General features: G+C 48.6%; 1 protein-coding gene across 1 annotated transcript; it reads left to right on the top strand.

Annotated features, from left to right (window-relative positions):
• Positions 1-178: 178 nt before the first annotated feature.
• nmnat2 (nicotinamide nucleotide adenylyltransferase 2) lies at positions 179-12,156 on the top strand. The gene is made up of 11 exons (XM_046408094.1): positions 179-586; positions 4,919-5,007; positions 6,290-6,357; positions 6,456-6,534; positions 6,880-7,006; positions 7,161-7,241; positions 7,715-7,759; positions 7,907-7,983; positions 8,984-9,085; positions 9,172-9,239; positions 9,750-12,156. Exons 1-11 carry the CDS (start codon positions 502-504, stop codon positions 9,850-9,852), a joined length of 924 nt encoding a protein of 307 aa, XP_046264050.1. The 5' UTR covers positions 179-501; the 3' UTR covers positions 9,853-12,156.
• The last annotated feature ends 408 nt before the right edge of the window (positions 12,157-12,564 follow it).

A 12,564-nucleotide genomic window follows, 5' to 3' on the forward strand; every position in this document is an offset into this window, starting at 1 on the left:
GCTCCTCATTTTCTGTCTTTTCTCTGGGCTTTTAGCGGTGCTCTGGGAGGTTATTACAGCATTTAGACTACATGTCAGTGTTCTACTTTTCATTAGGATTTTCAGAGGACAGACACTAAGAGGACAGTGGTTTGATGTCTCTCTGCTGGACTGTGTTCAGTCTTCATCGTGTCACACCACTCTGAACGCGGCCATTTGCCACGACGAGGACTTTTACTCTACAATTTAGTGTCGCCTAAAGTTTCGAAGCTTCAGTCCTTCGGTCCACCAGACCGGGTTTGGGTCACACAGGTCGGTCACGTGACTCCCAGTCATCAGGCTCACGAAGCGGTCCTGAGTGTGAGTGTCTCTTTAACGGGCTGACGCCGCTTCCTGCCGCAGACGCACCAGCCTCGCCTTCTCTCTGCGGCGGCTGCCTGACACAAACAGCCGACGAGCCGGGATCACACGGGCACACTGGACCGGGACCGGACCGGACCGGCACGCAGAGACACAGACGCCATGACAGAGACAACCAAAACCCACGTCATCCTGCTGTCCTGCGGCAGCTTCAACCCCATCACCAAGGGACACATCCATATGTTCGGTGAGCATCTGCGCCGTGAGGGCGGGGGCAGGGGGCTGAGTGTGTGTGTGTGTGTGTGTGTGTGTGTGTGTGTGTGTGTGTGTTATTATTAGAGGATAAAAAAACCTCCCCAACAACAACATCTGGGTCAGGAACGGCAGAAATATGACCGCGGTTTGGCGTGCGGTGTTCGGTCGCTGTCCAACGAGGTGGTGCTGAAATGGACGACGGCTTCAGCAGGATGTGACACACTGAGACAAACAAAAGCGCAATAACCTCACACCGTGACAACACCAATGTACGCCACTCATCGCGGCCCGAGCCCGTTTTCACACGGGGAAACACGGAAATGTTCCGCGTTCAAGCGCGCAGGCCTCGCGCGGCGTGTGGCGCAGCCCAGAAATGAAATGAAGCCTCCCCGGGCGGGACGGGTCCTCCAGAGACCCAGCCTGTTCAGACAGACAGGCAGGCAGAGAGGCAGGCAGGCAGGCAGGCAAACAGACAGACAGGCAGGCAGGCAGACAGACAGGCAGGCAGGCAGACAGGCAGGCAAACAGACAGACAGACAGACAGGCAGGCAGGCAGAGAGGCAGGCAGGCAGGCAGGCAAACAGACAGGCAGGCAGGCAGACAGACAGGCAGGCAGGCAGGCAGGCAGACAGGCAGGCAAACAGACAGACAGGCAGGCAGACAGACAGGCAGACAGACAGACAGGCAGGCAAACAGGCAGACAGGCAGACAGACAGACAGGCAGGCAGGCAGACAGGCAGGCAAACAGACAGACAGGCAGACAGACAGGCAGACAGACAGACAGGCAGGCAAACAGGCAGACAGGCAGACAGACAGACAGGCAGGCAGGCAGACAGGCAGGCAAACAGACAGACAGGCAGGCAGGCAGGCAGACAGACAGGCAGGCAAACAGACAGACAGGCAGGCAGGCAGGCAGGCAGACAGACAGGCAGACAGACAGACAGGCAGGCAAACAGACAGACAGGCAGGCAGGCAGGCAGACAGACAGACAGGCAGGCAAACAGGCAGACAGGCAGACAGACAGACAGGCAGGCAAACAGGCAGACAGACAGGCAGGCAAACAGACAGACAGGCAGGCAGGCAAACAGACAGACAGGCAGGCAGGCAGGCAGACAGACAGGCAGGCAAACAGACAGACAGGCAGGCAGACAGACAGACAGGCAGGCAAACAGGCAGACAGGCAGACAGACAGACAGGCAGGCAAACAGACAGACAGGCAGGCAGACAGGCAGACAGACAGACAGGCAGGCAAACAGACAGACAGGCAGACAGACAGACAGGCAGGCAGGCAGGCAGACAGACAGACAGACAGGCAGGCAGGCAGGCAGGCAGACAGACAGGCAGACAGACAGACAGGCAGGCAAACAGACAGACAGGCAGGCAGGCAGACAGACAGGCAGACAGACAGACAGGCAGGCAGACAGGTGCCTTGCTCAGCAGCAGCTTCCTCCGCCGTCACATTGCAGTTGACGGGCCTGATGAGAGGAAGAGGAAACAGCAGCACATGAATTATTCAAAGGGCAAAAACGAAGATTTCTGTTACAGAATCATCCTCACGCCACACAGACTAACACGTGAATAATGACGTGACCACAGCGCGGGGTAATTCATGACGGAATGACGGTCACGTGTAAGGTTTCAGTAGATCATCAGCACAGTCAGCACAGCACAGCACAGCACAGACCAGCAAGCCGTTACTGATCCACCTGGAACACCTTTAGTGAGCAGGAACAGGACGAAACACAGTGTGTACGTGGTACTTTAATGTACTGCAGATACCACGTGTACTGACTGCAAACATAAACACAACATGACGACCTCAAAGCTCATTCAGTGTGAATAATCTGATATGTGTGGTCACAGTACACAGTACACACTGCACAGTACACACTGCACAGTACACACTGCACAGTACACAGGACACAGTACACAGTACACAGGACACACTGCACAATACACACTGCACAGGACACAGTACACAGTACACAGTACACAGTACACACAGTACACAGGACACAGTACACACTGCACACTACACACTGCACAGTACACACTGCACAGTACACACTGCACAGTACACAGGACACAGTACACAGTACACACTGCACACTGCACACTGCACAGTACACACTGCACAGTACACAGGACACAGTACACACTGCACACTGCACACTGCACAGTACACACTGCACAGTACACAGGACACAGTACACAGGACACAGTACACACTGCACACTACACACTGCACACTACACACTGCACACTACACACTGCACAGTACACACTGCACAGTACACAGGACACAGTACAGGACCTGTGGTCTAGGACTGTGCCTGTGGTCTTCCATTTCCTCACTATGTTCCTCACAGTGGAAACTGACAGCTTAAATCTCTGAGCCAGCTTTTTGTATCCTTCCCCTAAACCATGATGTTGGACAATCTTTGTTTTCAGTTCATTTGAGAGTTGTTTTGAGGCTCCCATGTTGCCACTCCTCAGAGAAGATGCAAAAGGGAGAACAACTTGCTACTGGCCACCTGAAATACCCTTTCTCATGATCGGATTCACCTGTGTATGTAGGTCAAGGGTCAATGAGCTTACCAAACAAACTTTGTGTTCCAATAATTAGTGCTAAAGGTACTCAAATCAATAAAACAACAAGGGTGCCCAAATTTATGCACCTGCCTAATGTTGTTTAAGTAATTGTTGCACACTTTCTGTTAATCCTATAAACTTCATTTCACTTCTGAAATATCACTGTGTTTGTCTGCTATATGATATATTTAACTGAAATTGCTGATCCGAACAACCAATGATTTATAAAGGAAAATCCTGAAAATGATCAGGGGTGCCCAAACTTTTTCATACCACTGTAAAATAAATAATCACAGCCGCCATGTTGTTCCAATTTAACACCCAGAAGTGTTGTGTCGTCCAATCAGACGTGGAGGGTCCAGCTGACCCATCGTGACCTTTCAGAGTGCAGCAGGTCCAGCGTCCCTCTGCAGACTCTTTCAGGTCTGCTCTGGAGATGCAGCAGCGGCGGCCATCTTCCCATCATGACCCACTTTCACCAGCAGCTCCTGCGTCTCCTCAGCTTCCTCTGTCGCTTTCTTCTTCATGAAGTGTTTCTCTGGCGTAGATCGAGTAGAAGGAACTCAGACAAATCGTTTCGGTCAGTAAAAGTACTTCACACTGTGAAATACTTCACTTAAAGCAGAAGTCCTGCATTGAAAAAGGAAAATATGATTAGTACTGCGTGTGTTGTTGAGTTATGTAGCCTCACATATGCGAGTCAGAGGACAGAAAGGATGTAGGATTGTTTCTGATTGAAAGATGAAAGTGACATATTTCGTCATTGGAGGGAACTCACTCCAATGAAATTTGTGCTCTGCATTTAACCCACCCAAGTGACGTGCACACACACACACATAGCAAACCCGGGGCAGTGGGCGACCGCGTGCAGCGCCCGGGGAGCAGTGGGGGTTAGGTACCTTGCTCAAGGGTACCTCAGCCATGGACACCGGGACGGGGAATCGAACCAGCGATCCACCGGTTACGGGTCCGACACCCTAACCGCTGATCCACGACTGCCCCCTGATTGGATGGTTGAGACATTGTTTCAGAACAAAAGACAGCAGCTCTAACAGCTTCCACTCTTCTGTGAAGGCTTTCCACAACATGTTGGAGTGTTTCTGTGGGAATTTGTGCCCATTCATGCAGTAGAGCATTTGTGAGGTCACACACTGATGTTGGACCAAAAGGCCTGGCTCACAATCTCCGTTCCAGTTCATCCCAAAGGTGTTGGATGGGGTTGAGGTCAGGGCTCTGTGTGGGCCAGTCAAGTTCTTCCACACCAAACTCATCCAACCATGTCTTTATGGAGCTTTGCTTTGTGCACTGGGGCACAGTCATGCTGGAATAGAAAAGGGCCTTCAACAAACTGTTGCCACAAAGTTGGAAGCATACCATTGTCCAAAATGTCTTGGTGTGCTGAAGCATTAAGATTTCCCTTCACTGGAGGTCAGGGGCCGAGCCAAAACCCTGAGAAACAGACCCATGAAGAGGGGTGTCTGGATACTTTTGTCTGTGTAATGTGTATGCTGAAATGTGTCTGCTTTCATTTTCAGTTTTATGTTGTGTTGTTTGTTAGTTAGTTGGTCATCGTAAACATGACTGGAAAACATCCTGAAAATATCCGGTGCCACGGAGACGTCAACGAAGGAAACAGTCGCTGAACTGAGGCGGTTTGGTTGCTCTCTGAAGCTCACAGTCACACTGACTGAAATGATGTTGGTTTTCACGTTTTCTGTTTGTGTGCCTGCAGAAAAAGCCAGAGAATATCTGCACAAAACAGGTCGTTTCATCGTGATCGGAGGGATCATCTCGCCGGTGCACGACTCCTATGGAAAGCCTGTAAGTTGAATCACGGTGTGAGGACTGAGGCAGTGCTGAACGCATCACAGAGAGGTGCTGAACGCATAACAGAGAGCTCACAGCTGCTGCTGTTTCCTGTTAGACTTAATGAAGCTCTTGTCCTACTTTTGCCTGGCCTCTGTAGAAACACACAGCATGAATTATTGATGCCGCAGACGCCACATCAGGAACCTCTGCTGCGCCTTTCACATGTGCTGCTTGGCCTGCAGCGAAAGAATCCAGCTGATGCTTTTTTAAAGGAGCAGTTCACACAGGAATGAAAACTCAGTCACGATCCCCTCAGCCCCGCGCTGACGGAAAGTCGGGTTACCCCAGCGCCTTCAGCCGTTCAGCAGGGGGCCGAAACGCTGGTTTGCTGCGGACCGAGAAACTTCACCAGATCTTCATCAGCGTGCGGCTGAGGAGACACTGACTGAAGTTTAGGTGAACTGACCCTTTTATTCACGAATGATTATCAGTATATCAGTTGTTATCAGACCTGAGAGAAAGCTGTCAGGTCACAAACTACACCCGACCTCCTGAGTTCACTTCCTGTTTAAATGATGCAGGCCGGGGAGAAACGAACCTCTGAAATCATCACCGTCTCAAAATGTTTGTGGCTGCAACATGCGGTCATGAGATGGTGAAGTGCATCATGGGAGAGCTGCAGGTGGCTTCTACCTTTATGTCCACACGATTCCTCTCAGTGAGGGTCAAAGTGAGGCGGATGGAGGACAGCACAGTACAGGACTCTGACAGCAGGAGCTCCGAGTCCAGACTTGGCTCTGTGGTTCAGTTCAGGACTAATCATGGCCTCGTTACGTTAAGAGAAAACGTGTTTGGTCAGCATTAGCTTCCCCTCGCTGTGGCTAATCGGCTGCCAGTCGCTGCCGTCAGCCATCTTTAACAGCTCTGTGGTGTCTTTTGACGGTCTGCGGTTTGTATTTGCGCTTTACACACCCATGACAATGACGACGACAATGACGATGATGACGACAATGACGATGATGACGATGACGATGATGATGACGACGATGACCATGACGATGACGGCGATGATGATGACGATTATGACGATGACGATTATGACGATGACGACGATGAAGACGATGACGTTGGCAATGATGATGACGACCATGACAACGACGATGATGATGACGGTGAAGACGATGACAATGATGACGATGACGATGATGAGGTTGCTGCTGCTGTGGCGTCACATCAAATCTGCAGGTCTGTGATGGAGTCAGTGTTCTGTCTGTCTCCCTGTGTGTGTCTGTAGGGTTTGGTGTCCAGCAGACATCGTCTCACCATGTGTCAGCTGGCCGTCCAGTCCTCTGATTGGATCAGGTGAGACAGCTTCTCTTCCTGAGTCATGCTGTGAGGCGTTTGCGAATCGTCTGCTGTGTGTTGTAAATCAGGTGATCTCTCCGTGTGGTTCTGTGCAGGGTGGACCCCTGGGAGTGTTACCAGGACACCTGGCAGACCACCTGCAGCGTGCTGGAGCATCACCGCGACCTGATGAAGGTTTCTTCTTCGTTCACATCATTTATGTTAATGTCGAGACATTTTGTGAGCGTCTGTTTGGTTGCTGATGATTGGATCCCGAAGTCAGCTGTGACTGCTTCACAGTCATGTGATTCTGTATGTCACTCTGATGTAACTGACTGAGTCATCGTGTTGTGGAGCATTTAGACACCAGGCTGTGACTGCCATCTCACACTGTGTTAACCCTGAGTCGTCACCCTGAGAGCATCAGCAGCGGTTACCATGGAAACGCTGCCTGTGCTGCGTTATTGGCCGTGTTTTCAGTTAATCACATCATCATTAAAATGCTTTGGGAGGGCTGATGAAGCCGTTTTGCCTCCTCAGAGAGTCACCGGCTGCATCCTGTCCAACGTCAACACTCCATCCACGACTCCTGTGATTGGTCAGCCACGGAACCAGACTCCTCCCATCTACCAGAACAACAGCAACATGAATCACAAGCCCACAGCCAGTGAGTCGTGTTCCTGTATTTATCTGTGAGGCCTTCCTCTGGGTCCGAGCTCTAAACGGGCTTTTCATGAGGTGGTGATGATGATGATGATGATGATGATGATGTTCGTATTTGTTAACGAGCTGTGCTCACTCCTCTTTCCCTCTCTGCTCAGTCAAGCTGTGGGGGAAAGTCAGCGAGAGTCTGGGGAAGATCTGCTGCGTGCGCCCTCACATCGAACGTTTCACCTTCGTCGGTAAGCGTGACGCACATGACGCAGGTAAACTCGAAGAGCGTAGAGACACGCTCAGCAGCCACCAGCCAGGGGACGAGAGTCTGTCCTGCCAGCCTGGTTCCTGAGCAGGTTCAAGGGCCTTTCTGAAGTCTGGACGCCACCAAACAAACCCACTTCGGGTGTTTTCATTACTGTCTGAGTGTCCAGATCTGACAAGACCATTAAATTGATCAGTCAATAGTTCTGTTTCTTTATTCCATATTTAAAATCCTTTAAAAAAATATTTCAAATACTTTGAAGGTCCAAGACCAAATCACAGAGCAGCTTCGAGTGGACAGACTTGTGCCAGCACATAACAGCTGGACTTTTTTAGTAGAAAGTTACAAACAAATGCAATAAATCAGTCAATTTAAAGTACATCTCAAAGGGATAAAATCACTGTGAAATCATTGTCAGCATCTTGTTTAACTGATTGGATTCTGTTTCACTGTCAGATGAAAACGCCAACTTGGGGACTGCGATGAGATACGAGGAGATCGGTGAGTCGTCCTCTCGGTGTGTGGACCTGAACACTCCTGTGTTGTGTCCTCTGGTTTCCTTCCTGTGTGCCTGGTCTGTTTGTACCCAGTAAACATGTTGTTTACTGAGGACTTGTCTCTTTCCTCCTGCCTGTTTGTTGTCTGTAGAGTTACGCATCTTGCTCCTGTGTGGCAGTGATCTCCTGGAGTCCTTCTGCATCCCTGGCCTGTGGAAGGACAGTGATGTAAGCACACTATAGCCCAGCCCCCACCCACCTTAGCCCCGCCCTCCAGCCCGTAGCCCCGCCCCTTTGTCTTTTTCCTTTGAACTCTCTCTCATAACAGCCAACATGTCATTTTGATGTTGTTGACAAAGGAAACATCTGCAGACCCACAGCATGCAGCATTACACTCCTCTGGCACTGCTAACAAGCTAACCACCATGCTAATGTGAATGCTAGCTGTTAGCAAGAGACAGTGACAGAATTCAGGCTTGCATTACATAACCGAACTAGTACAATATTTAGTCACTTTATTTGAGACACAAATTAAAACGTTAACCGACATCCACCAGGTACGGAACTCTCATCGATGAGGTAAAAGTGAGAAACCCGTCTCAGGTGAGAGGCTAAAGTTACAAAACACCAGAATTCACTCGGAACCTGAGCATGTCGCTGTAATACGAGACGAGCTGGATTAAACCTTCTCCACTTGGTGTGTTCATACTGAAGTGAAAGAAAGTGATTTTCAGAGGCTGAGAGATTGCACATGAATTCAATGTAAAAACTCAGCCTGGACAGCACAAATTCAGGCAAGAAGTGTCAGCTGCCATGTTTCCATTGTCAAATTTTAATGCACATTTTGAAGTATCGCAGGCCAAAGCTCTGAGTTTTTAGAAATAGCAAGGAAAGCAAGAAATAGAAAAGCACACACCACAAACACAAGCTCACCATGCTAGTTGGCTTTCTATGAGTTAGCTCAGTTAGGCTAAGCTAACTGCTTGAATGTATTTGCACCAGGGTATGTCAAATGCCTGCACTGTCAAAATGGTTTCTAAAAAAGAAACACCAAAATTTTTTAGGTTTTACCTCAAATCTGATCTGTAACCTACACAAAAAGCACCAGCAAAGCTCACGTCTCCTCTAGCCAACAAATCCACTTGTCCTTGGAGTCCATAAGATGGACTGATTGAGTCCAGAGGCTGGTGTGACCTTCCAGCCTTCAGACGTCTTTCTGTGGTTTCAGATGGAGGTGATCGTGGGAGATTTTGGGATCGTGGTGGTTCCTCGTGATGGAGCCGACACAGAGAGGATCATGAATCACTCCTCCATTCTCCGCAAGTACAAGGTCAGAGCAAAACGTTCTCACCTGTCACCACCACCTGTCCCTCCGTCTTTGTCTCGTCCGATCTGATCTCTGTGTTCTGCTCTCAGGACAACATCATCGTGGTGAAGGATGCGATGAGCCACCCGATGTCCATCGTCAGCTCCACCAAGAGCAGGTGGGGATCTGACTCAGGCTCTGGGCCACATTAAGTCTATGAAGTAAACATTCATTTCATTGTTTCCCCTCCAGTCTGCCTGAACACACGGAACTGGAGTGAACATGAATACACCTTCACAGCTCAAAGCAAAACAAACTTATTGACATTTACATTTGATATTTTCCAAAGTTAGACGAACGAGTCAGATGTGTATCTCTGTGAGTTCACCACCAGGCGTGCACAGCTTAGCAAAGAGGTCGAACTCTCAAACCACCCCGAGTCCGTCTGATTTCCATGCCGTATGTGTCAGCAGTTCATCCTGCAGTCAGAACAACTGACTTCACGCAGAAGGAAAGTCATGTTTCTCTACACCTGCTCGATAAACTGAAGGATTCCGTGTCCCTCTGTGGGCCCATTGGGTTAGCTGAAACATGCATTGCCACGGAGCTAAAAACAGTATTTTTTATTGTCTGTCTTGGCTTGTGAGATGTGAAGAGAGTTAAAATATGTCCCCTCCTCCCCCGTCAGACTGGCCCTGCAGCACGGCGACGGTCATGTTGTGGACTACCTGAGTCAGCCCGTCATCGACTACATCCTGCAGAGTCAGCTGTACATCAACGCCTCAGGATAGAGTCAACATCATGCCCGCATGAGAACAGGGAGAGTTGGGAGGGGTGGGGTACCTACAACCACCATCATCTACATGAATATAAGCCCCACCCCCTAAGAAACAAAACCTTCCTTCTCTGTCTTCTGTGTCAAACATATACTCTTCTTTGAGCTGTCGCTTTCCAACAGGAGCATTCGTGTCCCTCCTTCTGTCTGTGTCATGTGACTTTGCCATCAGGGTGGGGGTCGTTTCGGGGTGGGGGTGTTGGAGATGATGTGCGGAGGTAATCCTTAAGGGCTGCAGAAGCGTCATCGATGTGTTTGTCCACTGTGGTGAGACAGCAGTGTCTTCTCACTCTCTCTGTTATCTGTCCTTATTAACGTTTGGGGGTGCATGACACACAACCGGGCATGCTCAGTGAACCAGTGGCAGATGGGAAAAAAACTCTACTTTTATGTTAGGGCGGCGTCTGGCTTAAAGGTGACAGGGTTTTTGGGCCTCATGCAAGAACCACAAACAGATTTGCTGTTAAAGTAATGGCACACACACAAGTGAAGAAAACTTCCCAAATATTTTCATTTCTATAATTTTCTCCTTGGCTTGTAAAGAAGTGGTCCTTTATAAATAAAAAAACTCAACATAAATTCATTTGGAGTGTGACTGTAGTACAATCAACCCAAACATAAATTAGCCAATCAACCAACCGAAATGTTGCTAATGTTGCTAATGTTGCTAAGTCCTGCCATCTTTGTTATCGCTGCTACTGCTGTCAGACATTGTGTTTCAGCACATCAGATATGCAGTGATAAGAGCTGCAAATTCACCTAAATCAACCGTCATGTTCAGAACACAAGCAGCCAAAAGCAGCGCTTCAGTTAGCTTAGTCAGTTTGGTCAGCTGAAACGTTGCTAGCAGATCCTACTACCTGAGACAAGACGGTTGATTAACGTTGGCTCCATGAGCTCAATGAAATCTCTATATTCTGTACTGAGAGTTCTGAGAATCAAAACAAGGTCTTTAAAAAAGCACACGCTATCATGCTAACAGGCTAAAGCTAACAGGTAAGCAGTTGTTTTCATCTCCAGCAGGTGGTCCACGTAAATGAAGTCGTGTAGGCAGAGCAGAGCTTGAGTTCGTCCTGGAAGGATTAAACTTTTCAACTTTGTTTGGGTTCCTTTAATATAACTGCTGATCCTACTGCATTCAAAGCTTTGGAAACAACTAATGAGACCGGATCATGTCTTTAGCTGTCTGCTGATGTCTGACAGGACCGTGAACGTCTCATAGTTACTCTTTGGTCACTTTTTGGTTAATACAACCTGACACGTGAGCCATTCAAACAGTGAGCCCGGCTGATCCTGGAGCGCCAGCTGGACGTGTCCTCCACACAGATGAAGCGGTTCACATACAGCCGGTCCTTAACGTGGTAGATTTACTGCTTTTCTCTCTGGAACACGCAGTACGTGAGGGTTAGAGTGAGCTGAAATGTTCTTGCATGAGGCCCGTTCATCAGATCATCTCAGCTGCACTCCTGCAGCATCCATCAGAGTCCAAGTCAACAGTCTGACCTCCGTGCTAAACCTGAGCTGAAGGTGTGTGACCCTGCAGGTTCAGAGGAGGACCAGAACCGCAGCCTCAGGTTCTGGTCCTCCGCCGACCTGACCCAACAGTAGCACCTTAAAACACGGCGGACAGAATGGACTCCCAGCTGTCCATTAATGTCTCCTGGATGAGATTTTAGGAGACTGAGGATCTTGAATGGACAGTGCTGCTGCAGATGATGATGATGATGATGATGATGATGATGAGCAGCAGCAGCAGTGTGCGGTGATGTGGTGGGCTGTATAAGGTGTTTGTTTCTTCTTCATGTGCTCCTGTAAGCTCTTCTTAGACTGCATGCTTAGACAGTTTGGTTCTGGCATGAATGTTTATCACTTGGTAGGATATGATCTGTTGTGAATGTGTTTGCAAAAAAAGACACAAGAAGTAAATATATATAAGTACATATAAATATAACAAACAGTGGGGATCATCTTCACCCACGTCTGTCCATTTTCTATTCACTCTGTAAATGTACAGATCTGCACTGTACTGAAGACCAACGCCTCATCAATGTGAAATGATTTGTACATTTATTCATGCGTGTGTGTGTGTGTGTGTGTGTGTGTGTGTGCGTGTGCGTGCGTGCGTGCGTGCGTGCGTGTCTCAGGTCACCTTGTGTTGTACCATGTAGCTGAAATTAACTTGTTTTCTGTATTAATCTGCCTTTCTTTGCTCGGACTTCTTTTGATTGTAAACTGTGATGCACTCTTAAAAAGATGAGTTGTCATTTTTAATCTGTGTGTGTGTGTGTGTGTGTGTGTGTGTGTGTGTGTGCACAGATCAAAACAGAATTAGAATTTATTGATAGTTAAATAACATGTATATAATGATATACATGTATGTAACTGATGAGTCAACAGTAAAAGGAGACACAGAAAGAAACTCCACCCTGCAGATCAGTTAAAGTCTGGTTCCATGAGGATATTTCTCCTAAATAAAATATTTCTCCTTACTCATAAGTGGACGGAGCTCGGTTGTCCAGGCCAGAATACATTCAGTCGTACGTGAAGTAAAATTCAAAGACGGACCACCGCATTTGGCACAGTGAGGTCTGTAATATTAACTACAGCCTGCAGGGGGCGACTCCACTGGTTTCAAACAGAATCTGATTGTATGTGAGCTTATGAGAAA

This window comes from Scatophagus argus, chromosome 13 (genome assembly GCF_020382885.2).
Source record: "Scatophagus argus isolate fScaArg1 chromosome 13, fScaArg1.pri, whole genome shotgun sequence".
NCBI classification, from domain to species: Eukaryota; Metazoa; Chordata; class Actinopteri; family Scatophagidae; genus Scatophagus; species Scatophagus argus.